This window comes from Tachysurus vachellii, chromosome 3 (genome assembly GCF_030014155.1).
Source record: "Tachysurus vachellii isolate PV-2020 chromosome 3, HZAU_Pvac_v1, whole genome shotgun sequence".
Taxonomy (NCBI): Eukaryota; Metazoa; Chordata; class Actinopteri; order Siluriformes; family Bagridae; genus Tachysurus; species Tachysurus vachellii.
This window is the reverse complement of record NC_083462.1, coordinates 26,543,818-26,571,361: the sequence shown is the minus strand read 5'-3', so window position 1 is coordinate 26,571,361 and position 27,544 is coordinate 26,543,818. Positions and strand designations below refer to the sequence as shown.

The window sequence follows — 27,544 nt, the reverse complement described above, 5'->3', positions numbered from 1 at the left end:
TGCTGTCTCTTTCTCACCCTCAAACACTTAATAACATTCACAGCATGTCACACCTACTGCTATGTGGACTTTTAAATTAGGCCTGGTATTAATGTGATTGCTGTGACTCCAACAGATTTTATCAGCTTGATGATAAAGTGCTGCGTAATGGACTTGTCTGAACTGGGTGACTTAAGGTGTGTTTAGACTCCTGTCAGAAGTTTGAGCATTGAATGCTAAAACCAAAATCTATCTGAATACTAGCCCAATTTCTGGGGGCTGTTGGGGGATTGTGGAGCCAAAGCCTTTGACCCATGATTTATGTGTTTAGTTCTTCAGTGTGGTAACATTTCAGTCCAACAGTTTTATAGGTTTTTGGGTTGTCTTTTCTAAAGAAGAATTTTAAAGGCAGGTTGGAAAGAATCACTAGGATGGGTGCCTGGGGTACCGAAAGATTTCACATCCAGGCTATGTGTGTAATTGAAGCAGCAAACAAAAACTTTTTAATACTTAGAATTTCTATAGCAGCTCATTCAGAGTTCCGTCACCTGACTGCACTGTGATTACTGCTGCCAGTGCCAAGACCACCAGTGTTACAATTGGTGCTAACAATAGCAAGAAGTCAGAACGATCAGCCTTCATTTCTCCAAAGCATCTACTGATTATATTTCTCCCGGATCTCACGTTTTTCATCAGGCCCAGTTTGCTTGCGTCGCTATATTCACATGCAGTGCAGTTTGTTACAGTCTCGAAACACATTTCTAGGGACCAGAATGTTCCCTAGAAATGTTGAAAAGAAAATTAGTTGGTATGTTGTGCCACAGTGTAGCTACCTATCAAACGTCGAGTTTTGATTCGGTCCGTCGCTGCCACTTATTTTCCACTTATTTGCATATTCGTTTTTTTGGGTCACTAAAACACAAAGGTTGACAGGAACTTTTACTTAGCTAGTGAGCTAGCTCATACATTCATGATAATGATTAAACATGATTAAAGAATCTCGAGCCAAAAGGCTTTATTGATATAAATGCCAGTCTGGTAGGATTACTTATGTCCTTGTCTATCTATGGGTTATTAATTCAAGTTTATTTAAAGTGTACTAAATTCACTCCATCTAATTGCCTTAAGTCATTTATTATTTGTGGTTTTGCTGGTGTCCTTGAGATATGCGTGTATATTTAGTATATGTATATGTGTGGAGAATACTGGGTCTCTGAGCAGTAATGGGATGTAGCTGGATGTAGAGAATTAATATCCAGCATGCAGCGGGAGGGACAGAACTGCACAGCTTCAAAGCTATTTCCAGGCATTATCTTCTGGAAGCATGACACTTTTGCCAAAATGTGCTAATAATAATTTCCACCAAATGTTTTCCCACTGTTTAATAAGTTTAAGTGCTGAAGCATTTTTGGCAGGTACTGAATGGGAGGGGGGGGGTCAGGGCTAAATATTTCTGGTGCCGCATAAAATATTCATGCAGTGGCTCTTTTAATTATTACAAAGTGCTGTGCTATTCCAGGCAAAGGATTCAGACACACACGGACTTGCACGCAAACTTTTACATCACCTGTCAGAGGCTGTGTTCTTGTGGTCTTAACAATTACCATGCATTATTTAAGAGTGGAAGAAAACTCATTTCCTTGCACAACACTGGACCCAATTCTTCTTTCTTTTCTGGTAATGGGCGCAGAGATTGGGGGTTTCCTCATCACCTTACGCGTCACCAAAATGACCGACAGTGATGGTGTGTGTTTCTGTTCCTTTTAACAAATGTAAAGTTTTGTTGCAGATTTGCTTTTCATGTATTCAGTCTTTAGACTACTGTACTTACGCATTCGGCACTAGTACAAACACGCCTTAATAACGAGCTGACTTGTTTATTCCAGACTTCTTATGGAACCACTTCACGTCCTCCAAGAGCTCAAGTTTATGGAAATACAAAACATACAAATATTTTCATTTCCTCTGGAATAGCAGGGAAGCTTGCCCTATATACACTCTGCCAAAGCAAGACATGACTAATTGCTGTGTTTAGGAAGGTGACATTTTATAAATGAAGCTTCAGTTCGAAGAAGCAAAATGCATACTGTTCATTACAAATGGCTGTATTCGAAAACTGAAGGGATTTTATTCAAATAACATCCAACCATCACTATTAACCTATGAACACATGCTATTGCACAGTGTGCGCATGCATGCATCCTTGATTTCACCTATTAATCTCATGTTCTTTCTGTATTCTCTTGATTGCTCTGTGTGCCTTTGAAAATAGCAGAAAAACCATCAACACTGTTGCTCATTATATTTACAGTCTAAAGTCTGTAGAATGTCTAAACAACCCACCCACCCTTTCCCCTTGCCCTCAAACCACACACACACACACACAACCTTGAACTGAGCTTCCTTCGATTATCATACCTCTTCAGCAGAGATTCACAAACACTGATCTACAGGATTTATTGTTTTTCAATCTCACAAACCATCTGGTAAACATTCGTCTCGATGCTGTACACTCAGCTGGTGACTTTATTAGGAATGTCTGTACAGTGCATAAAGTCATGCAGATACAGGTCAAGAGCTTCAGTTTATGTTATCAGATTTTAAACAGGGGAAACATTGTGATCTCGCTGACGTAAACTGTGACATGGCGCTCGGTGCCAGACACTCTTGTTTGAGCTCTGCTTATCTCCTGAGATTTTACAACTGTCTCTAGAGTTTACATTGAATAGTGTGGGGAACAACATCCTGTGAGCGGTTGTTCTGCAGGTGGAAATGCCTTGTTGATAAGAAAGATAAAAGAAGAATAGCCAGACTGGTTCAAGCTGACTCTTCAGCAGGAAAGTGAGCAGAAAAGCATCTCAGGAGAAAACTTCCAAGATTTTTTTTATTCATCCATATACCCCTTGTTGGGCTTTTTATGTGTATGCTGAAAGTCTAAATAATCCACTTGGCAATTTAATAGTTATCTCTCAGTAATACCACTCGAAAGCAGGTTTTGCTCTGTCTTTTTTTTTTCTGTCTTTATTAATATTGCTCTTGATTTTTACACATGCAGTAGAATGCTAAGGCATGTAAACAGATGTTGATTCATTGATCTGTTCTGTACATGTCATGACACATATTAAGGTCTTTAACATCCTGAAATCTGTTCTACTTTGCCTTTTTCTAGTACATGGTTTCTTAATCGCAGCCGCCCTTCTGCTCACATTTGAAGGATATACTATGGTGCCAGATGACTCTGCCAGATGTTGTGCAGACATTTGGACAGTTTTTTTTTTTTCTCTTTTTTCCCCTATTTTTTTCTCAATTTTTGTCTCTAAATGAAATGACCTTTAACTAATGTTTATTGGATGCACTTGCGTGCACCTTGGTAATCCTGGTAGACATACTGTATAAAGCACAATGTTCCATATTACATGAAAATATCCTGGATGGTACTTGAACAGAACAGAAGCCGCAGCAACGTGTGGCGTCGTTTGCGTACTCGCCTAGCGATCTCATAGGTATCTCATGTACATATGGAGGATTTAACATGACCTCCACTAGATGGCACATCAGAGCCAAAACCTCCCTGTGTATCCAGTTTTCAAGAAGAACTGTAAAATGTTTGAATGGTTTTATGCACAGTAATGTTGACCAGTTCTGTTTAAAAGATTGTTTATAACATTCCATCTTTGTTGTGACTTGTCATGTGCTGCATTGCAAAACAGTCCTTTCAGTATGTTTGGAATCTACACAAGCTCAAGCATTAACTAGTCTCCCTATTACAGTCAGTGTTAGTACTCGACAATGATCAATAATAGTGCATAAGTAAAATATTTGAGACTAAGCACTTCTTTGTTTGGTGTAAGTAGACTTTTTATTGTTCATTACCTTAACTTAGTTCAGCGTCTCAGGAAAGTGAACGAAATGAATGAATAGCTCGATAGAATTCAACTCCCACTATTTCACAATGTCATCTTTATAGTTAGAGCAAAGTTTCTAATATTACCTTGTAAAATAAAAGAACTAAACAAAGAAGAGAATGTAAGATTTTACCCCCTTTTTGTAATCAACCAACACCTAGTTTGGGAGCCCCCAGGCTCATAGCTTACATTTATTGAAGTGGCTGGGATTTTTATATTCTGGTTGTATTTGACTGGGTTTTATGTTCCAGCCATAGTGAAGCATAATACCATGGTAATGATACAGTATAAGTCATGTATTTTATTTATTTGTTATGAATTACATTCTAAATAAACCAGACGTAACAGTTTGTTTTTCCCGTGAAATATCGTTCGATGCCAAAATGGCCTCAGCGTTCCTTTGCACCGAAAATTTCATTAGACTCGTGCTTGTTACATGGCTTCCTAGTTGCAACATTTATTTCCTTTAACACATTCAAAGCCTTTCATGAATCGTTCTTTACACAAGCATCAATATTCTGTTTGTCCTGCGTTTTGTTTGTTTATGATTTTAGCACTGATATAATCTACCATTTATTAGTACCCCAATAAAGAGTTTTCTTCAAGGTTTCCCCTCAGTGTTGCATTTTCCAGTTGTTTTACTGCTTTGCTCTCAAGCAGGCTCATTCTTGTGGTTGAATACACACAAAATGGCTCTGCTTTTGTAGTATTAATTGCACCTTATTAGTGAATGATTTGCTGCAGAGTGGTCTTTGAAGCCAGTTACCTTCATTGTTGCCATGTCTCTAAAATGTCACATCAGATTATGCATGTGTGGTCACCTAACCTCTGTAACAAAGAAGCGAATAGCCTAATTTAATTGCTGCCTTTCTGTCTCTCAGAAAGTCGCCTGGTTCAGCTTCAGTTCAGTCTTTTCTTGTTTGCTTCATTTGAAGTCCATCTCCATTCATGGTCATTTATCAGGCAGTTACGTTAGAGATTATTATGCTTGCATCAGTGGATGTACTAGAAATGCTGATGTGTAGTGTACATATTGGTATTGGCTGCATGAATCATTAATGTAGTTAATGCCTAGTTTCATCCGAGACAGACTGATGCACTCCGAAGCAATTCACTGCATGTTATGGGGCTAAAATGGCTTTGCCCTTTACAAAAGTCGGCCTAATGTCATTGTTGATGGAAATATCAACCTTTTTGTGAGACTGTGTCTTGCAACAATTAAATGGGTCAGATATTTCATTGTAAACTTGGGTTGATTTTTATCTGGAGGAATTGCACCCACATTATGAAGTGCCCTGACTGCTTGCAGGAGTGCCTCTGATGCTCCTTTAACAATGTAGGTCTTCCATGTTGCGTTTATAAAGTTAAGGTTGTATTATACCTGGTTTTAGCTACGTGTATTGATATGCAGGATTGCCGGCACTCGTATGATGCAGTCCTTTGGAGTCGTTGATTTATTTATGTCCTTGGGTAACTAACACGTCTGGTGCAATACCAGTATAAGTAACCTTAAATCCTTGTGTGAAACTAAAACTAAACAAACTAGTGTTGTGTCTGAAATCACATACTAATGTACTGTTTTAGACTAGACTGCATTGCATCTAATCCCCAGAAGAATATATTAACAATGCTGGTTGTGTTGACCCTGCATTTGCTTGCACAAGCAAAGACGTGTATTTGATATAATTTTAAATAAACCATCATTTGGTCAAACCTTTTGTCAGACAAACATTTGGCACAGTTATGGTTTTACAGATGGGCAGATACAATTTTTTTTTTTTTTTGCTTCTTGCTCTACCTTTCCACATTTATTGACACCTGTTGGTATTCGCATCTTCCGAGGAGCCAAATATCTCTCTTTACCATCAGCTTTCTTTTTCCTTCAACTTCCCTCTTCCATTCACATGTCTTTTATTACATTTAATGGGATAATTTAGTGCTTCACATTCAACCTTTCAGAAAGAACAGATGTAAAAATAAAAAATTAAAATGAGGGGGGCTAGAAATTGTAGAATAAAACGAAATGTGATCTGTCTTTATATGGAGTGCAGTGTGCTTTCAGTTACTCAAAGTCCACTAGGAAATGCTGGTGGCACAAAGAGGCAAATTAGCAGAGTCTTTGTGGGTGCTGATTTATGGAGTACATCTGGGCTTGTCTTCCAGTGTTTTCAATTAGAATTTGAAACTGCCTCCTGTGGTAAGCAGTGCATTTCCACCAGATCCCTCTACTCTGACCAATTACACAGCAGACAGGTGGTTCTAACATATTGGTCCCTTCCCTCACAGCTCATTTTTCTCCCTTGTGTTTTGGAACACGGAGTGCAAGCTCTCCAGTGCCGACTAACTCCATTTTCCCCAAATCCCGATTATGAAATTGATACCAGACTAGAGTGACTAGTCAATCATCCCTAATTAGTGGTTTTAATATGGCTTTCAGTCTCTTGAATGAACAGCACATTTACTGTGTGATAGAGAGTCCAATTTGTCAAGAAAATCGAGCATGTCTTGGACTGAAAATCTTCTGCTTGTTCACAGGTAGCATAAAGCGCAAGGTTCGACGCCGGTCAATTTGGGAGCGGGGCATCATCAGGAAAAAAAAGAGCAGCAAGAAGGAGGAAGTAGAAGATGATGATGAGCCAGAGGAAGAGGACTGTGCTGATGACTCGACCATTGCTGGCCAGGGTAATGGCAGTCCGGCTCAGGATGAGTCGTCCTGTGACGCCATGGAACCACAAATGGATAAGGCGCTTCCCCAACCCAACGGATATTCTCTGAGCACTGAAGAGGAGAACTCCAGTGAAGCCACTGCAACTCAAGAGCCTCAAGGCCAAGATAAAGCCAATACACCAACCTTTAAGAACCCTCATTCTCTAGAGGTGAAAGAGGCACTAGTGCACTCAGAGCCCCAAGTGTGTGTAAATGGAGACGAGTCAATGGACAGTATAGACAGTGAAGCCAATGAAACGGAATCAGGGAGTAGCAAAAAGGTGGTCGCAGCTTCTTTCAGCAGAGGGGAACAGACTGGATTGGAAGATGTGTCACAAGAATGCAAGGAAAATGAATGCACACCAGTAGCAGATGGAGCTGCTAGTGATGGAGTTCATGAAAAAGAAGGTATGGTGCTCTCAGGTAGTGCGAATGCATGCAGTATATTCAAGCATCAAATCAAGTGCCTCTTTCTCCTACTGTACCACTCCTCGTTCTCTCTCTTTCTTTCAAGTATACTTACAAGCAAACGTGTCATAAGTAGAAGGTTGTAGAATGTAGACAAAGAACAAATTGCCTTTGCATCGAGAGAAAACGGTTTGTCATAAAATATTTACGAGTGAACATTTTATATATGACGTGAACGCTCAGAAGTAATGACTAAAAACAGCTGCATTGTACAATGTTTACCAGTAGAACTTTATACCTAGAAACAAAAAGACAGAGAGAGAGTATTTTTATTTATTTATTTATTTATTTATTTACCTACTTATCCGAAGTGCACTCATTCAGCAGAGCAGAAACACCATGTTTCTGTTAAAGTTAACAGCTTTAATCACTGTTTTCTTCTGGCAGCTGACACATTATTGTTGCTGGAGCTTTGTCTGCTCAGGGTTACACCGTTAAAGCAAATCCTTATGGACATGTCCTCTGTTATAGTAACCTAAGGATATTTTGTCCTTGTCAGTGCAGGTTAGATACCACATGTATCTTTGTGAATATTGGTGTAAGGTTTTATCTGTTTTCCTTTTTGCAGGTACCATGAAAGAGAAGGAGTGTAGAAGAAGCCAATCAGAACAGAAGAAGGAAGTTCTAGCGGAGAGGCCAGAAGACCCCCCACAGCCTCCGCCTCCACCTGCTTTAGTAGTAGACCATCATCGACTCGAGGTAAAACAACTAACGATGACGTAAAAAACACTAGAAATATCCCAAAACTTTGAAATATGTTGGTACCTACAGTGATGGGTAACTGAAATCGGCTTCAATTTGTTTATCTTACAACTCTAAGAATTTTTATATATATATATATATATATATATATATATATATATATATATATATATATATATATATATATACATGGACTGCAAGACTTGAAATATAACCAAGACTTTAACCATTGACACAACTTTGATTTGATGACGTATACTATCAGTGTTCCTCATGTTTTTTACATCCCTGCAGTTCTGGTTGAGAATCTTGTTTCTGACAGAACTTGGTTTTTGCCCAGTGAATTAACTGGGGTTCGAACTGGAACCGCCGGCTACTGCCTCTTTACACTTAACTTGTATAGTCATTCTTCAGAGAATTTTATTGAATTCATTACAAATGTCAAGACAGGCAGATTTGCTGGATCTATATCTATTCAAATTTTATTGTTAGACCACAAATACTGGTGTTAATCTTTAATGGTAATCGTAGGTGCAGTATTGCTTTTATTACACATATCTGTTATTATTCACTGCTGTCACGTTAGGCTCCTTAAAGGATCTCATTAAATATATCGAGCTCAAGATGTATATATTCAGTAGTTAAACATCTGTATCTCCAGCTTGTATGGATACCGTGTGATACTTTCTGAAATGGTGAAAACCAGCCATCATTACAGTAATCATTTTAGCGGAAACACTCATCAGCACTGACGTAGTGTCATCATTTCCTCTTTACGTCATTTTTATCGTTTCCGCTCACAAGCACTGTCTGCTTTTATATTGTGCCATTATATTGTGCCAAGTCTTCCACTATGCCGTTCTGTTCACTACGTGCAGATTGTTTTCATCATGGCTTTCCACTCAGTAATGTATACGATAGGAGGTGGACCATGGAAATGTAAAGGACAAGGCACAACCTGTAATATTTAACACATGCTTTGTAAAATGCACACCATGCTCTTTAGTTGCAGGTTAGCTAGTTGATTGGCAGTGAGAGAAGCATGTCTATTATAGTTTTAAATCCAGCAAGTGCAGTTACACAAGTGCCATTTGGAGTGACTACTTATGTTCTGCTCAGATTATGTGCCAGACTGTCAAAACAGTGCTATGGAACAAAGAGGAAAGTGAAGTCAGCCTCTGCACTGGTTATCACGTTCTTATTTTCCTGCACAACCGCTCTGAGGGTTTCCGTCAGGACTGCCGCTTCTTGCATGGATTGATGGTCCTCAGCACCGCTTCATGCACCTTTTGCCCAGTGAGCTATGAGCGCTGAGCGATGTGAAGGCTTTTGGTAGTGTTCAAGGAGTTTATTTATTTATTAAAGGAAGAAAAAAGCAGATATCTTAAAGAAACAGATCGTGAAGTGACGGGGCTGTGAATAATTGCTTTTTCGTTCCTGCCTTATGGAACAAATTGAATTTCCGGTGAAGTGGGATGAGAATTGCCGTTTAAACAGAATCTTCTACTGGTTGCGTTGGCAAACTGCCTGGCACATATTAAAAATGGAAACCAAGCTATTACCTTGCATTTAATTTATATTCATAAACCATTCCTACAGATTCATTACTATTAACATTTTTTTTTGCTAAATAATAATGGGGCAAGTGCTTGATGATCAAGACCCAATTTCCTCTCTGATTTATTTTTTTTGTATTCACTAATAACTCTACATTTGCATATACTTTAGAAAGGTCGCATAGATGTGCTGTTTTGCTCATTTGCTGAATATTGAAAATTTAGGTTGTTTTGCCCTTGGTTTTTCATTTTTTATAAACAAAACGACTCTTCTGAAATTTATCTCTGCACGATATTACACCAGCACAATGCCAGTGGTTTTGTTCTAAATTATATTATATTACCCGACCAGTCGAACATAATTAGTATGATTTAATATAATCAATTAGTATAAAATAAAATCCATCGCTGTATGTTATGTATGCACTAACTATAAACAATTGTATATTTAGCATCAGTTAACTGTTTTTTCAACAATGAAAATGATAATCTTGAATAATTTAGTTTGTAACTGAAGAAAAGAAAGGGACAGAATATTTATTTTTTTCAGACTTATAACAAAGTCTAACACTTTATAAATATTGTTAATGGAAATAATGACTAGAAAAGCATAAATAAGCATTGGATAAATCCAGATCCACCGCAGCCCACCCATCTCTCTTAAGGTCATTAGTATCAGGATGTTTTCACCACCAGTTTGTGAAAGGTTCTATAAAGGTTTGTTCTATATATTTCTTTTACTGCAGAATCTCCAACATATCCATTGTCCACCTGAGCAATTGTTGCTGTCGACAAGCTGTTTCCTACTGTAGTAATAATAATAATAATAATAATAATAATAATAATATTACAGCCTTCATTCCTCTTCCTGAAATGGGGGAAACACTCAATTTCTTGATCTTTAGCTGTCTATTCTGGACAAGTGCATCATTTATCATGTTTTTTGGGTTAACTGAGGAAAGAAAAGATCAGAATCTCTCAGGCCTAAATGAGGGGATTTATTGAGATACATGCTGTAATGCTGCACTCTGTTAGAAAGAGACTGTTTTTGTTTATTTTACATAAATGATTAGGGAATTAAGAACAGAAAATCCTTATATAAGGCTTAGCAAGAATCGTATTGTTGACTTGTTTCAGTCCCTTTCTGTTTTTCTCATTAATAATGATGTAATGCTGAGGAATTTTGTTTCTCTTGTCTGAAGAGAATAGAAGCTTATATTGGCGGTTATGCTATAAAGTGCATTTTCGTCTCTCATACAAAAGAAAGTGCAGTATCCTTGGAGCAGTTGGTGGTGATTGGTGCAGCCACAAGAGGACAGGCTCTAATCCAGCTGCAGGCTCATTCCCTGCTTTTAACCGCTGGGATTTAAGCTCATGATCCCACAGGCACAGGTTCTTAATCACAGAGTTACACAATTACAAAATGTGCTTTTTCACTGGACACGGCCGTGTAGCGCGGGACAATAACAAATCAGTAATTCACAGTTGGTTGTCAAGTTATCATTCAAGTGTGAGAAACAGCAATTTAAAACAATATTACTAAACAAAACACAAGCTAGATGCTGTATGGCACTGAAATCCTCACTGGTCATATAGTAGCTGATATAAGTAGCCTTTTATTTATTTTTTATTATTACTACTACAAAAGGCATTATGAGAATTATTATAATTATTTGGAGAAAACAAATCCAGTTTCCATTGTATGGTATCCTTGGTGGTGATTGAATATTAATTTATTTGTTTGTTTATTTGTTTTATTTATTTATTACATTTTTTGTTATTAATTTTTATTATATAAATTCATGTTAAACAATCCAATTATTGAATCTCACATTCTCCTCATTGTGCATGTGTCTAGTCAAAGGCACAATTTTGAGAGGAAAAAAAAAATCTGGTGCTGATGGTTATGTTTCTGGCTAGTTCTGAATTGTCATTAGCAATTGTCCTGTGTTACACCAGGAAACAATGCTGTAAGAGAATAATTCTTATACTAGAGAACTGGAGTCCAGCAGTGCTGTTTAACTATTTAACTGTGTTTTGACCTTTTAAGAACCGGATTCCAGCGTTCTAAAGTAGTGCCTTCCCCTCATTCCCTTCATTTTCTTTCCCTTATTCAGTGACCTAAGAACACTGAGCAAAAGATCCCATTCACGGCAGTACAATAATTCATGATCTACACAAGTGAAAGTTTAATACATGCATTACAGCATAAACTGTGCAAAATGTCATAAGTAAAATTAAGAAAGAAAGAAAAGTGCAGTTTGTACTCAGATATACGTATAAAATACATCTCTTTATTTGCTTTATAAAGCAATGTATGAGCACAACCTGGCTTATTCCAAGCAATAATCATTTTACATAATCTCTTAAATTAATTAAATCAAATATTTATTTATTTATTTTTTAAAAACTAGTCCTGAACACACAGTATCACTGGCAGCTTAGGCACAATTCACTCTCACATATAGGTTCTTTGTTAGTCGCTGAATGGAGAAAATCGAGTTTTTATTCTCATAAAATTCAATTAGCAGCTAAACCATCACCCTGTATCAGATGTTTATACTGGCAAAAATTCTAAACTTTGCTAGGCCAAAATAAATAAATGAACAAACCTAAATAATTAATACATAAATAAATACATCCTCAGTATGAGTTTTCCTATCTAACGTTTTTCAGTCATTTCAATGCAACTGTTGATTATTAGGTCACTTATTTTATTGTAATGCTTAAACAAAATTCCTAATAAATTAGTGTAAATGTAGTTCAGCTTTTGAATCCTTTTGCTCTTTATCAGTTATATCATTATAAGTGATTTATTTCTTTACAGAATTAAAGCTGCTTCTTTTTCATTTGCACATTAGATTGGTTCCACTGCGGTGCTTTTACACGAAGCATTCTTTAGTGCATTTTAATTCGGCTTCTCGCTTGAAATACGAACAGCTGTACAGACTGTTGCATCACCTGTTCAATTTCTTCTGCTTTGTCTTTTAAAATCCTAGTTGGTAATTTATTCATTAATGCATCTAATCTACTTCAGCTCAGGAGATTAAAATGAAGAATTCCTTATACATATTGCTCTGTTGGTGTAGACCTTTAACAGTCCATGACTTTACTCAGTCATTTTTGGAGTATGCGCTCGAATCTTTTTAACGTTGGTTGGATTCTGTGCTCATTGCTATAAACCCAAGTGGCTACTTAATGCAGTTTGCCTTTAAAAACCAGCTCGGTTCAGTCGTATAGCCGTGGTTTTATTTTAAAAGACCCTGGTGTTTGTATAGCATGATTTGTTCTATAGGCTTCTCCTGGACCGGCCAGATAATTCTCTGTAGAAGAGGAAGATAACCTTCAAAGGGTTTGAAAATAAATAGAGTGCATCAACAGATCTTTTTAGAGCTGAGATTACTGTTCTGGGATCTGTTATCCATGATCACTTATATATGGTCTTTGACAATAGCACAAAACGCAGGAAGCTTTCCATACCGAATCTTTATAAATAACCAGATTGTGAGCTAGATGTTGTTAGTTATCTTTCATGTATTTATGCATTGTTTTTAACAGTTTCTGTATATTTGCATAAACATAATCTTTTCCGTAATAGCTTTTAACATTTCGAGTGTTTTAGTTCCGAATGTTGTCTTTAAATTCAGAAGGTGTTTTTCAGTGTTGCTTTTTGTTCTTTTCAACAAGAAACAGGCTTTGATTTGTGAAGTGTGAATTTCTTACGGCTGGATGTAAAATTGTGAAAGTCTGCCATTGTATTACAGAAGTATTGTGTGTTCATATGCTAGCCAAACCCTAATGCACTATATATAGACACAGCGGTGATCAGATGCTCGGATAAATCTCTGTCCAAATATAACAGTTAAAAATATAGAACCGCAGAGAAAATCCTGAGAAATGTAAAACATATTACTGGGTAATGATACATGTGCCACAATGAGGAAAAAATAGTGCGTAATTCACTAGATATCTACTAAATTAGAGAAACATTAAATGACCTAAGACCATCAGCAAAGGGAAAAAACGCTTTGTTTTATTGTCCTCTAGTTCAGCAGATTTATTATTATTTTCTTAAAACAAACCTTTAAAAAATCCTATGTACCGTAGCTTTAATGTATTTGCCCGGTATACTATAGAGATGCTGTTGTAAACATGTCCATAAGTGATGCCTTTTATTTATTGTAACGGAAACCAAACTAATATTCCTGCATTCACTTTTCATCCGAACGCGTTTTGTTCTTTTTGGCTAGACTGCTATCAGCAGCTGAGCCGATGTTCTCGTAGTTAGCCCAAAGAACTTCTCTGTATGGGTTTCGATGAGCCGCTGATTGTCCACAGAATCACCATGATGAATGTGTCAACTGATAGGGCATCATAGGGAGCGGCATTTTAATTAAAGTCAGGGTGAAATGTAAACACCAGCATGCTGTAACTGTATGAATTGGATGGTAATTATGATTTGCTTTAATTAGCTGTCACTGTGATCTTAATTGCTTTGGAAGGCTGCTGACCCCCTGTCCTGACTCTCTGGTGGTCGGTTTCAGGTGGTACAGGCTTTATGTGTGGGCTTTACCTGTCTAGTTCTTTTTACATTTCTTACATTATAATGCATGGAGAAACATTCTTTCATTTTAATGTGTACTGTGTCAGTTATATATGGTTGAAAGGACAATAAAAAGCTTCTTGACTTGACTCTTGACTCTCAGAAACTGCTGGTCTCCTTGGATTTTCCACACACAGCAGTTTAAACAGTTTACACATCATAACATTACATGCATGTTTTACTTCTGCTGCTGTTACCTACCAACCTCCTGGTGATATTCTATACATTCTAATGGGTGTACAGAGAGCTTATTTGACTTTCTGTACAGTTCACACCCGTCTGCTTATTCTCTGATTTCTTCTTCAACATGGTGTTTCAGCCCACAGACCCTCTGCTCACCATTCTGTGTAAACTGTAGAGACTGTTGTGTGTGAAAGATACGACGAGCTCACTAATATATGTACCATCTGGTTTTAACATATTTAAAATCCATGCTATGTTAAAGTCAGAGAGAGATCACACATTTTTCACATCCTAATGTTTGATGTAAATATTAACCGAAGCTCTTGAACTGCATCTGCATAATTTTATGTATTTTGCTGCTGCCACATGATTGGCTATAGTTAAGGGCATAAATGAGCAGGTTTAAAGGGTTCCTTTTGAAGTGTATGGTGAGTGATTTTATTGCTATTGTGGCATGACATTATTATTATTATTATTATTATTATTTTTTTTTTTTTTTTTTTTTTTGGTTATTTATATTTTGTAGAATGTTTGTATTGCTAAAACACAGTGAGCTAATTAAGCACTATGGTCCTTTGCAGGGTTTGCACTATGACATCGTTGAGCTGTGGACCTTTGGCAATTTAAGGCATCAAATATGTAGCAAGCAATAAAAGATTATAGATTTCATTGAATTTTTTACATTAAATTTATATATATATATATATATATATATATATATATATATATATATATTTATTTTTTTCTTTTCTGATGACGAGTTATTAATATGAAGGACTCTTCAGGCATTTAAATGAATATCTTTTTTCACCATCTTTTGGCTTTTTTTTTCTTTTCCCGTCCGCCTTTGATGCAGGATCTGCCACAGGGTGCAGTAAGTGTGCCTACAGGCTGCTAATGCATACGATTTTGAAGCCTAATATGAAATGGAAAGGTATAAGAGCTATAGGAAAAAGAATATTGTAAATCCACAGGAATACTGTGAATCTTTCAGTCCTAGTCTGAAATTTAAGCTTTTCCTGTTGAAGATAGCGTAAGGCTTCCTTTTATCAGAATACGTTAAAAGAAATTGTGATAAGAGTTGAAGCCAATGCAGAGGATGCACAAATATATGCAAAATGTGATCTTTGAATGCATTGTCTTTCATCACCACAACCTGGTATTTGTACACTTCAGATAACTACAACCTTTAAAAGTGCCCTTGAAATCCAAATTGATGTACTGTGCTTTCGGTACCTGCCTCTTCAATATTATGGACACCAATATTTTACCGCATAAACATTTTTGCTGATATTCTTATTTAAATTTGATAGTATGTTACTTCTGTGAGATTTTCCAGTGACTGCAAATGCAGTTCTGTCCTTATACACTGTCTTCTACATCAGTAAAAGTAAGTGAAAGGATATCACCAATCTTTTCACAGCTTTCCATGTTTAGGTAAACTGCAAGGCTACGGTCTGATTTGTGTGGATTCGGGTGTCATATGGTGTATCTCGTACACATTTGGCTGTCAAATCAATCAAGCAGTTCAACACATCATTCTGACTTAACATAAAGAATGAAGTATCAGCCAGGAAGCCATTTCCTGGGACCTTTGGATGGGATATTGTGTATGTTATGACGTGTAGCAAGTATTTCTAGCTTTATCCTGGTTGCTAAACGTCCCTGGTGTGTGTGTGTTGTTTTCTGTTTGCAGGCCCTGCTAGATCAAGTTGTGATGAAGAGTAAGGGCTACAGTGTGGATCAACTGGAAAGACTTTACTCAGTGCTCAGCCAGTGTATTTACCAATTCCGCAGGGATTACGACAAGACCTGCCTGATCGAGGTGAGTAGCTCTCTGCATCTTCTACCCCAGTAACATTGTGACGTTATTCAGATGCTCCTGTTGTGGTAAAGCAGGTCAATTAATAAGATCTTATACATTTTCTCTTACTCAAGTTGTTCACTTACATTTACGTTTATGGCATTTGAAGAGGCCTTTATCCAGAGAGAATTACATTTTATCTCATTTTTATACCACTGAGCAATTCAGTGTTGAGGGCCTTGCTCAGGGGACCAGCAGTGGTAGCTTGATGGACCTGAGATTCTAACTCTCAACCTTCAGATCAATAGTCCAATGCCTTAACCACTAAGCTACAGTATCACTTCTACGCACCATCCATTTGTGTTCTTCTGTAGACATAATGCCATAACATAAGACCATAATCCTCTTTCTGACAAACATTGTTGAAGTCTGTTTTCTTTAACATACAGACCAGGTAAGCAGTGCTGACTTTCACGCTCATTAGGTTTACAGTAATGTTTCCACCCCTTAAGCAGAGATATTCAGTTTAAATCACCTGAGAAATGAGTGCTGTAAGAGCAGGGGTTTTCCTTAGATAAAAGGTGGACACACACAAGAACTGGCAGATATTGACATTATACAGTTCTCCAGTCTTTCTAGCTGCATGGAGTAACAGTTGTTTAGTGTTTATGTATTTGACCAGATGTCGCTGGTTAGTAAAATGTATATTCAAGGATCTAACAATGAGCATTTTTTTAATATTCACTAAATCAGGACAAAAACTAATTTAATATTAATAAACGATTAATAATAGACCATTGTAGTGCAGTCTAAAACATGTACCTGAGCAGGGGACATAAATGAGCTTAGGTCTCTGTCGACCTGCAAGCCCCAGTGTGCCGCCACTCTCTTTCTGCTGGCCAGCAACCATTACCATTGTATCTGAGAACAGCAAACCTAATTTCCCCAGAGGATTGAGCACAGCTCACTGCTATCAACATGGTGCTCTAATTTCAACACTCAGCAGCTGTTCAGTGTGTCAGTATCCAGTCTGTGTGTATTCATCATTTGCTTACAGCTACACAGACATAATGAACTCATTTTAATTTCTTTCATTTTCTGACAAGTTGTTAGTTTTGAAATAGGACTGCAACAATGTGCTGCTGTAGTTTATTATTTATTTTTATTTAGGCTTAGAAACGGGTGATGTAATCATGGCATGACAGTGTAGTGAACACCCACAAAGCCCTGAAAAATGCTAGTGATCTTATTTTTTATTCTCTCAGCATATCTGTTTGTACTGTAATGACCGTACAGGACAAGCTATTGCATGACGACAGGTTACGGTATCTGACACGTTTATAGAATACAAGGTAGAATGAAATGGCCAAATTACACGTGAAATTTAGTTTTAAATAAAATAAATACAAATGGCATTGTCTGTTGGAGAGGTAATAAAATGTGCTACTTACTGATCTCTAACACTATGAAGAAAAACGTACATATTTATGAACAGCTCAAGTCAGTCTTAGTCAAAGAATAATTTTAAACACTCAGGAATCAGCAGGAATTCAGAAATTTATGTTCAGCAAAAGTAAAGGGCTGGAAACAATTATCTTAACTATTGTATAGGAATATGATTCATTACGATTCATTTTTGCTCCTGCTTTGGCCCTTTTTGCACTTGTGACTCACCGCCTGCTGCTGTGTACGGTCCCACGTGGATAGCATAAAGTCTTACACGTCCCAAAACTCACCTTACTTCAGTGGATTGTCTCACCTGGATACTGTAGATGTGCACTTTGTGATAACTGCTGCTCCAATCTTAAAGCCTGTCCTGTGCTTATCCCAAGACCCTAGGGATCTAAATCTATATGAAGAGTTCTGTAGCCTGCGTTGTGAATAATGTCTGTTGTTAAAGGTGAAAGTGAATTGAATAGCAAGTCAGAGGAATCCAACATGGCCTGCTATTATAGATATTGTGATAAATCATGTCAGCACACAGATATTACGGATATCCTCTTTTTTTTTAAATTAATTACTGTTTAATAAGATTAATAAATGTATTATTTATTATTTGATGCATTTACTTATTTTCATCCTCTTGTTCATTAAACCTATAACAATTTCTATCTTTAAACCCAACACTGCTGCATTGCTAATAGTTTGGTAGATGAATACCCAGACAGGTAGATCATACACCTATTATTCAGTAAAGTGAAGCTTCACTGTTATCTATTCCTGTGATTTTAATATCTCGCTCTTCCAATTTTCAGGAAATGGAAAGGCAAGTCCGGCATTTCAATACATTCCTGTGATGAAAGTTGATCGTAATCAGAGACTCCTGTGATGCAAAAAGGAGACCAACTTCAAGAACCAAGCTGCTACAGTGAGCCAAGCAGGTTTGGTATTAAATGGAGTTAAAGGAGACTTGCAAAGACTTTCAGTGGCAACCTTGGTGCTATTGTCTCAGGTACCTGGACAGAACTAGTCTACAGAACCAAACACAAGTCAAGACTTCGTATAGGTTTCAAATCATATATGCCAATTTCTAATGGGCGTTCTTGGTGCTACTAGGTGCTATTGTTTATCCATTTGCTGCTCCTTGAGTTTCTTTTAAAATAATGTGATGGGGGGGATTCTAAACATATTTAAAGGAAAAAAGGAAAAAAAAGAAGAAAGAAAAAAAGGAAAAGATTGTGTGATGTCACTTAAACCCGTTGGTCTCACTTGACCAGGAAGAGACAGCACACACCACCACACAGGCACAGATTCTCACCAGCAGTTGTAAAAGCCCCCATGGATTCGTTGTAATGCCGTGAGGTCATGCCAGTTTGTTATTGACTGTGGAAACGAATATTACATTCTTCTATTTCTATGAACATCATACTGCATTGTGTCCCTGTGACCTTCAACCAGTGGGCATTTAAATGTAAGCAGTGTGAAACTGCTGTGTGTTTTCTGACAGAATTGCAGCGTTTTTTTACCCGATGATTGTGCTCTGTCCAGTGAAAAGCTGAAGCACCATCAAATAAAACCCCCAAAATAAATAGCTACTTTTATTACGGTGGAATTATCCGAACACCACGATGCAGTAAACCCAGTTTACATTTTTTTTTTTTTTTTTCCTTTTGTAAATTTTAAAATAACGTAACATATCTAACTAATACACCAGGAATATTTCCCAAAAGATATGCTGCCTCTTAAAAGTTGATCTCTTCCTGGCCAATGAGCATTAAATTTTGATATCGTCATGGCCACATGTATTTCTGTCTTTTGGGGGGAAAGATGGCTTGTCAACTCTTTTCGTGTAAGATTGTACAACAAATTGCTAATCCTGAATTGTTTGCGCTATTTTATTTCCCTGATCAGTCAACACGCCTACATGATTTTTACCCTCAAGACAATTGTTCTGACACCAGTTGGTTATGCCATGACCTTAAGTTCTTTTGTATCATTTTCTTTATTACCTCTTAGTTTGAGTTACGCAAATGCTCCGATTATTTGTGTTCAATAATGAATGATGAACAAGGCAGTTTTAGCCAGAGTGGTTTGTTCAGTATATGGAGCATTACTTATTGTGTTAATGAAATTTTTTGAATTTCTTTTCTTCTTTTCTTTTTTTTTTTCTTGTCATTGGTTTAGTTGTATTAAAATCTTTAATTGGTAGCTACTTATTCTTTTAGTAGTTAGGTTCTAGTTGGGTTTTGGCCTAGTGTGCTTATTTGCGAGGCCTTTTCTCTGAAAGGATTGAACAACAACTTTCTTCAGTTTGCAGATAGATGTTTCTGAAGTTATGACTCATCTCAAGTATATGAAAAGCTGATTATACATACAAACCTATTAAAAACATGCAAAATGAGAAATTAACTCTGGACTACTACAGCGAGATGGAGAACCCTGGCTACCTCAGTTAAAGAAATTATTTAAAACAACATGTTTATCAAAGACATACAGTATTTGTCAACATCTGTAACATGGCTGCACATTTTCCCATTGAAGCCCAGGTACTGAGCAACACGTCCTGTGGCTGTTGCAGTGATCCATCCTTTTGTTTGCTTTTTGGTTCCTAATCTTTTTTGTTGTTGTTGTTGTTTGAGTTTTGCAGATGAGCCAACACAAAAACAGCACATTAATTTCAGCAAGATTTTGTATTATATGTTTTTGTCTGTTGTCCTATGGACCTCGGTGATGGCAGCCATATTGTTTGTCTACTTCACTACAGTTTCTAGTCATGTCTTGCATAATAGCAGCGTTTTTTTTTTAGCTATTTATCTCGCACTGTACCTGTTTATTTATTAACATAAGTATTGGTGTGATTGACTGTCTGTTCATATTTTTGTACACCATTGATTAAAAAGGGGGCAAATTGGAAATTTGTTACAGTTTTTGAAGTTGGAGCCATGTCATGATGTAGCACATTTTTGTAGCAGGGTTGCACAAATGGAGAGGTTTACTGGTCTCAGGTCTCTGCTATGTTCATGATCTATTTATTCCATTATGACGGTGGTGGTGGTGCTTTAGGCTTTGCGGTAAAGGGACTGTCATACAACTCATGTTCTTCATGTTTAACACCTCTTACTTTGCATCTCCTGCACATGATCAGCTCGTTCTGTGTAATTCTGTAGGTACTACTGTGATGCTGACCACAGGGTCCGAGATCCTGATATTTTAGTCGGTTTCACAAATTCTGTAAAGTTTGAAAGAATTGGAATGTTACCCATGTTCACCTCCTTAAATTTTGTCAGTTTTCTTTTTAGTATTTATGGTGCGATACTGTACTGGTCCTAAACGGTGCCACTTGGCCAACAAACGTGTATAATAAGTGAAATGTTACGTTTTAAAACAGATGGATTTTAAGAGAAACTGGGGAATTTAAAAAATGTATATAAAAAGTGATTACAGAGTGATTAACAGAAGACCAACACTGATACAGTGATTTGGACATAGTTCAGGAAAAGCTCATATCATGTAAAACCTCACTTTATCCTCTTGGTTTGGCCTGTGCTCGATATAACAGACTACATACAGTTAAAAAAAGAAAAGCCCAACAAAAACATGGCACTCTTCTGAGTCTGTGATATCATACGAGTTGGGTTTAAAGCATTAGTCAAAAATGGTGCTGGTGATAAACTAGTGCTTCGTGTCACTTTCACATTATGCTTAGTGTCGTCTAGTCACATCTCTGTTCAAAGTAACCTGTGCTGATGCTAGACCAAAAACTGGTCTACTACAATACTGCCTGAATGCTATACTGACACCTGACTGGAGCCTTAAACAAGTGGTACTGAGTGAATAGTAGTGTATCTGGTTCTGATCCTGCATCATCCCCTGAAGATACATACACAGCACTTATCTGTGTCTCAGCTCATGCTTCAAGTCTTCTCCTGTTGCAGTTTTCCTGAATAAAAATCACAGTTGTTCAACATGCAGTTTGTTCACATGATTGAGAGCGTAGTTGAGGTATGCAGATTTCTTTTTCCTTTTTTTTTTTTTTTTTTGTTCTTAAATAAACCTCTTTCAGTGATTATAACAATTGCCTCTAATATGTAGTCTGTTGTTTATTTATTGATCTAATTTTGGGGGTTTGTATTTCTGCTATTGCCAGAGTGGTAAAAGACTTGTTTGAAACCTTGTTAATATCCAGCCAAGCATTCTTTTAGTGGAAATCCTATTGAAATGAATAAATTTACTGTAATTTCTTAAACTGCTGTGATTATACTTGAATAAAAGGTGCAAATTGTACAGTCTGGTGAACGCCTTCATTTCTTTGTCATTGCTTCTTGATTACGTTACGGATCACGTTACATTTCTTCTTGGTTGGAGGTGGGAATATATGTATCAGAGCTTAGTCATCAGTCATGTCAAGTCAAGTATGTTTTACTAAACTAGTGTTATTGCCTTTTTTATATTTTCATATTTCTGAAAAACAATTGAACCTGACCAAGCGAACTAATAGAACAATGTTTGGTGATTTATTTATTTTTCTTATGTAAAAACAGGACACAATATATATATTTTTTTTATCCATTTTATGTTTCATCATTAACATGTAAATGGTCTTTTGGGTACAGATTTACAGTCATTTTTCTTTTCACAACCTATCGAAGTGTCTTAAAACATTTATACAGAATTACCTTCAGTTTTAAAATATACATATTTCCTTCCCTATGATACAGGACTCTCAGCCCCCAAACTCCTCCATCCACAGCCTGTTTCAGCTGGATTCAGGTTACAATGGAGGAACAAAATATACAGTGTCTTTGTCCAAATCGTATCAATAGATTGTGCTTTGGCTGTGTTCAGGAGAAAAACTCATTTTTACTGTTGGACACTTGGTGCCACCTTATACCCATGATCCTGTCTTGAGGAGATGTGAGCTTCACTGAAGTTACCCTCAAGCCAAACTATTACATTACCTTATCCTGATATATCCTGGAATCTCATCTTCAATTCCTCTGAATCGATGGAGTAACGCTCGTCCGGTGGACCTGATAAGCCAAGTAGCAGAACCGATGAAGCGAGACTGTTTCAGCATCTCTTCATAAGTTCCATTTTCTTGTTGGAAAAAATGACTTGGGGGGGAAAAAAAAACATCAAAGGAATATGCAAAAAAAAAAAAAAAAAAAACAACAAAAGTCTGTCAAAGTAAACAAGTTTTTGGAGTGAGTTAGTTGTAGTCAAAATGCTTGCTTATTATTCATATGGCACCGTAGCCGTGAGTGAGGAATGTTCACTACTCTACACTTCCCTTCCAGACTGTAGACATGTGGAGCTCCACTACGTTCCACCCAGGACAGCCGCTGGAGTTTGGGGAGTAGCGTTTCGACTTGGATCCCTGCAGTGCATTGAGGTGTGTGTGTGGATATGTGTGTGTGTGGGTATGTGGGTGTGTGTGTGTATATACACGCCCCCTAGTTGTCAGCCACTCTGGATGTACTTCTTGATCACCACACAGCCGTGTCTGAAGAGCGGGCATGGCAGATTCTGCAGGAGAGTCCATGTGTTAGTGCAGGGGTCAAAAGTCTCCATGTTGCCTAGCGCTGGTCCCTCGCTGCTCACGATGCCTCCTGTGGTGTATATTTTCCCGTCCAGGACAACAGCGCTAAATTTAAAAAAAAAAAAGAAAAAAAGAGCAATGGGATTTTATTCAGAACTGTTTTAACTCCAAAGCCCAGTAGTGTGTTTGAGCTATAAATGTAGTGTCATTACTAACAAGAGTAATATGAGACATGAGACATGAGTTTGGACTCTCAAGGTGAAGAACCACACATGGGATTTGTAGGCTCTGGAACATGTAAAGCATGTTTGTAAAGCACAGAAATATTTGCGCATCTCGTTTGTCTTTCTATTTCAGCAGAAGCTGCACACGACTTCAGCTCAGGTTCACTATTTTATTTGTCTTCTGTTATTTTTATTCAGTCTTGTTGAACTTTGCTTCTTTTTTTTTTAACATTTGTGTCTAATGTCTTTACAATTGAAATCAAATCAAATGAATTTAGAATAATTAAAGTATAACGGTGGACGTTGTATCCGATAAAACAAAATAAAAATAAAGTTTAAAATTATAATTCATATTTATCCCTTATGAGTAAGCCAGAGATGACGGTGATGAGGAAGAATCTCATGAGGAAGAATCCTTGAGAGGAAACAGGAATCCATCATCTGAATGACACCAGATGCAAGGAATACATTTCTTTCTATAACTGTACACTATATAGAGCAACTGTGTAACCTGCAGCTTATGAGTAGGAGCGTCAGCTTCATGTCTGCGTTCATTACAGTTTTGACATAAAGATAAAACCACCTGGTGTGAGTTTGTCTAGCCTTGGATTCATCAGAAACCGCATAAAGCAAAGCTTATCATGTTGATTCGTGTGTGTTTGCAAAAGAATACACAGTTCAACCACAACTGATAATTATCCTGATGAGCAATATGGACTGTGCAAAACAAGACAAAAGCGAGCAGACCTGCAGAATTGCCTGGAATGGTTCATGTTGGGTCCGGCTTTGATGTTACCCTTGTCCGGGTCGTAGATGGTGGTGGCTCTGGCGTATGCGCCTCCCAGGATGAAGATGAAGCCGTTGAGGCTCACAGCAGGGGCGTACTTGTTATCTAAAGAAAGCCGAGAGAAGAGAGCGGCACGTACAGAATTGATCACTTTGATGCAGTTTGTCATACACATGAGCTACAATGACACCATTTTATTTTAATTAAAAAAATCCGGTTTCCTCCCCCGGTCCAAAGACATACATGGTAGGTTGATTGGCATCTCTGGAAAATTGTCCGTAGTGTGTGATTGCGTGAGTGAATGAGAGTGTGTGTGCCCTGCGATGGGTTGGCACTCCGTCCAGGGTGTATCCTGCCTTGATGCCCGATGACGCCTGAGATAGGCACAGGCTCCCCGTGACCCGAGGTAGTTCGGATAAGCGGTAAAAGATGAGTGAGTGAGAGTAATTTAAAAAAAAAATAGAATGAATAGAAATAACAGTAAAAGGATGTGATGTGTTACATGTTATGTTGCATACAGTAACAGTTCTAAGATATCTAAGATTGAGCTATTCTGGCGTCTGAGGTGAATTTCTATCAAATGAAACTTATTATGCTTCCATGTTGTGTTCTCGCTGGATTTCAATGAATTGTCAGATAATTAATGAGCTGGATTACAGACTGCGGGACTTTGTTGTTTCTATCTGCGGTGCTGCTTTGTTCAGATGGCTGCATATTTCTATGTTGGGACAAAATTGATTTACACATAAAAGACAGTTTCTTCTACAACAGGCCCGATTCAACAACCTCTAATATCCTAACAATTCATGTCTATACATATCTACCCCACCGCTCCCATTTTCTCCCTCACACCCATTTCCTTTGTTTTATTCCTTTCCATTTTCTCTTTATACCAGTTTCTGATCTATCTTCTTATTGCTCTTTCTACAAAGGATGTGCAAACAGGTACTTCCTCAAAACAACTATTCAATCTATGATTTTTTTTTCAAGCATACAGTGGCGAAAGTACAAAAAAGTTAATGCCTGGTCAGATGATTGACAGCCAAAAACATTTCCCCACAGAGTAAACAGAAGGTTTTCCAGAAGTAGAAGGTAGAACATGCTATCACTGAGCTTCGGCTTTCCGACAGCAAAATTGTCTCCCAAATGATTACAGCTGGGCCAATTTATCACACACATGAATAATTCACAGGACCATGGTCAAGTTTAATTATTTATTTATTTATTTATTTATTCATTCATTCATTTATTTATTTATTTATTTATTTATTTTCCTCCTTCACCCACATCCAGTGCTTTAGAAGCCATGCACGGAAGGGATCTGTAAAGCTGCCACTGGGTTTAATAGTGGAAACATAAACCCGTCAGCTGGGCGCTGTGTTGCTCCGCCAGCCTTCCTCAGTGCTGGCTGCCAGCTGCATCTCATTAAAAGCCCTGCCACTCCTACATGAGTGACAGGGGACACAACACACACTCTCTGTGGCACTACATACACACAGCACTGAGGAGCTGAAGTCACTGTAACTTGTCTCCTGTAACAGTTGTCATTCAGTGTCACTGCTGCATTGTGGGCAAAAGCGATGTTCCAGATGCAGAGACACACTTTCTGTTCTGTTCAGTTCTTCACTTTAAACCCAATGAATGCTGTGTTTGCCTCATTGCACACCTCACAATCTACAGCGTTATGTATGCCTCATTATCTCACATACAGGTATCTGCACTGTCATCCTGAGCACCCGGGGGAATATGAAATACTCTGTCCTTATCTCAAACCTCATAACCGGCTGCACCGTTTACGTGACCGACGCTTTTAAAACCGGCTGTGATTCTATCGGCTGTGCTTGCTGCTGACGCTCGCCTCCGTGTACTCGAAGCCTGAAAGCCGCCGCACAAAGGGATTACGGCTGCTTCTTTCATGGCGAGTTTCTGCCTCTGGCAAGACAACTTAAGGTCTTTCAAACAAGAGGACTGTCAACACCAGCACTAACATGGAACATGCCTTTCAACAGGAGATAAAGATAGAAGTTTATAGTTCACGCCACCAATTTGTGGAATTTGTCTACTGTCATTAAGTAAGTCTGCTCGCTGTGACGGGAAATGGCCAACGGCAGAGGAGGCTATTAAATACAAAGCAATAGCAGGGCTGTAAAATGACGATGGCAGGAAACTGACAGCTGTCGATTCTTGAAAATGAAAGATCCTAAGTGGAAGCTTTAGTGCATCCTATCTCAGGCGTGCATCTGTCTTCTAGCACACCGGAAGAAAAAAAAGGTGTTTTCTCCTCGTGGGTAATTTAGAGGTCTAGAGAATATTTTGATGCAGGGCAGCTACTGGAAGGATGACATCCAGCGATGAGTCTGAGACGGAGTGAAGATGCTGGAGTAGATGGTTACCTGAGTGGGCGTAACTCATCAAAATGTCTGGAGTGAGCCGCGTAAATGTTTGTCTCCCAGAAAAAGCACAGCAATTCAGTGAGATTGGAACAAGTGACTGTTTTCGACCAGTGCTCCTGTGCCAGGCTTCCAGTAGCACGTCTCCCCTGTGCTGCTCGACGTGGCCATAGATGACAGCTTGTCTGTCAGTGGGGTGCATGCCTGCTAAATTAGTGTTCGAGGAAACTGTTCACAGCGGGGCCATGTGTGTGCATATTGGTTTTTCTGTGTGTGTGTATGTGTGTGTGACATTCTGTTTGTGCGTATCATTTGATTAGTGCATCTATGATTAAAAAAAAATAATCATCTCGGGATTATGTGTGTCCTGGATTCTGGAAAAAAATCTATACATCTATGTGCTTGTGGTGGTGGAGCAGCCAGTGAATATGCGCATGCATTTGCCAGTTAAGGACTGTTGAGAAGCCAATTCAGTCCTGCTGCTGCAGGGGTTGGAATAAAGATATATTGAAAATCTTCCACTATCTCTGAGATGACTCCGGGCGCAACACTCGAAAATCTCTGCCTCTGCCGCCCTGCTTTCACACAATCCGGTTGTTAGGAAAAAGAGGGAGCAAGAGTGTGGGCGAGAGATGGAGCGATGGCTGAAAATCTGCAGGAACCACTAAAATCCCTCTATTACGCTCCTCTCTCTGGCTGCAACAGCCATGGACTCATTTTCACCAGACAAATCACTCACTCTGTCCAATCAGGCCAGCCTAGAGCCATATGACAGACAACTCACTCTGAGAGAGAGAGAGTGAGAGAGAGAGAGAGAGAGAGAGAGAGAGGAATAGGTGACTGACGATGCCTGAACAACACTCCCACCCTCCACAGTCAAAACCCCTAACATTATCTCTCCTCACACCTGAGCCACATGTAATATCCACTCAGCTTCTTAGTTCTGATAATGAAGCCCTTTACAGTGAAACAGAAAGACAGAAAGGAAACATTTGCACAGCACTACTCCTACAGCCTCCTACACTGTCTTTACAAAGCTCTCAAAATGTTCTTCTGTGATATTCTGAATTTTCCGTAGCTCATCCTTAACAACCAACAAGCCAACACCTTCTTTCTTTTTATTTTAAGTAACAGTTGTGTTTGAGTTGCAGTGGATCAAAAGTGTTCCAATCCAGTGGAAACATAATGGGAATACACAATGGATGGGGCTCGGAGATGCACCTACCAGCATTTTAGTTGTTACCATGTGGGAGAAAAG

General features: G+C 38.1%; 2 protein-coding genes across 5 annotated transcripts in view; one reads left to right on the top strand and one right to left on the bottom strand.

Moving 5' to 3' along the window:
- atad2b (ATPase family AAA domain containing 2B) overlaps positions 1 to 21,630 on the top strand; it is a 57,469-nt gene extending 35,839 nt beyond the window's left edge. For all 4 annotated transcript variants that reach the window (XM_060866504.1, XM_060866503.1, XM_060866507.1 and 1 more), the window contains 4 exons: positions 6,420 to 6,998; positions 7,627 to 7,757; positions 15,799 to 15,927; positions 18,162 to 21,630. In XM_060866504.1, the coding sequence (XP_060722487.1) occupies positions 6,420 to 6,998; positions 7,627 to 7,757; positions 15,799 to 15,927; positions 18,162 to 18,203 (881 nt within the window). In that variant the 3' untranslated portion in view covers positions 18,204 to 21,630. The remainder of the gene's footprint in view (positions 1 to 6,419; positions 6,999 to 7,626; positions 7,758 to 15,798; positions 15,928 to 18,161) is intronic.
- A 268-nt stretch (positions 21,631 to 21,898) lies between these two features.
- LOC132843294 (kelch-like protein 29) overlaps positions 21,899 to 27,544 on the bottom strand; it is a 181,555-nt gene continuing 175,909 nt past the window's right edge. Inside the window, exons 13-14 of the mRNA XM_060866502.1 lie at positions 23,857 to 24,001; positions 21,899 to 22,990 (exon numbers count right to left, since the gene is read on the bottom strand). Of these exons, the coding sequence (XP_060722485.1) occupies positions 22,807 to 22,990; positions 23,857 to 24,001 (329 nt within the window). The 3' untranslated portion in view covers positions 21,899 to 22,806. The remainder of the gene's footprint in view (positions 22,991 to 23,856; positions 24,002 to 27,544) is intronic.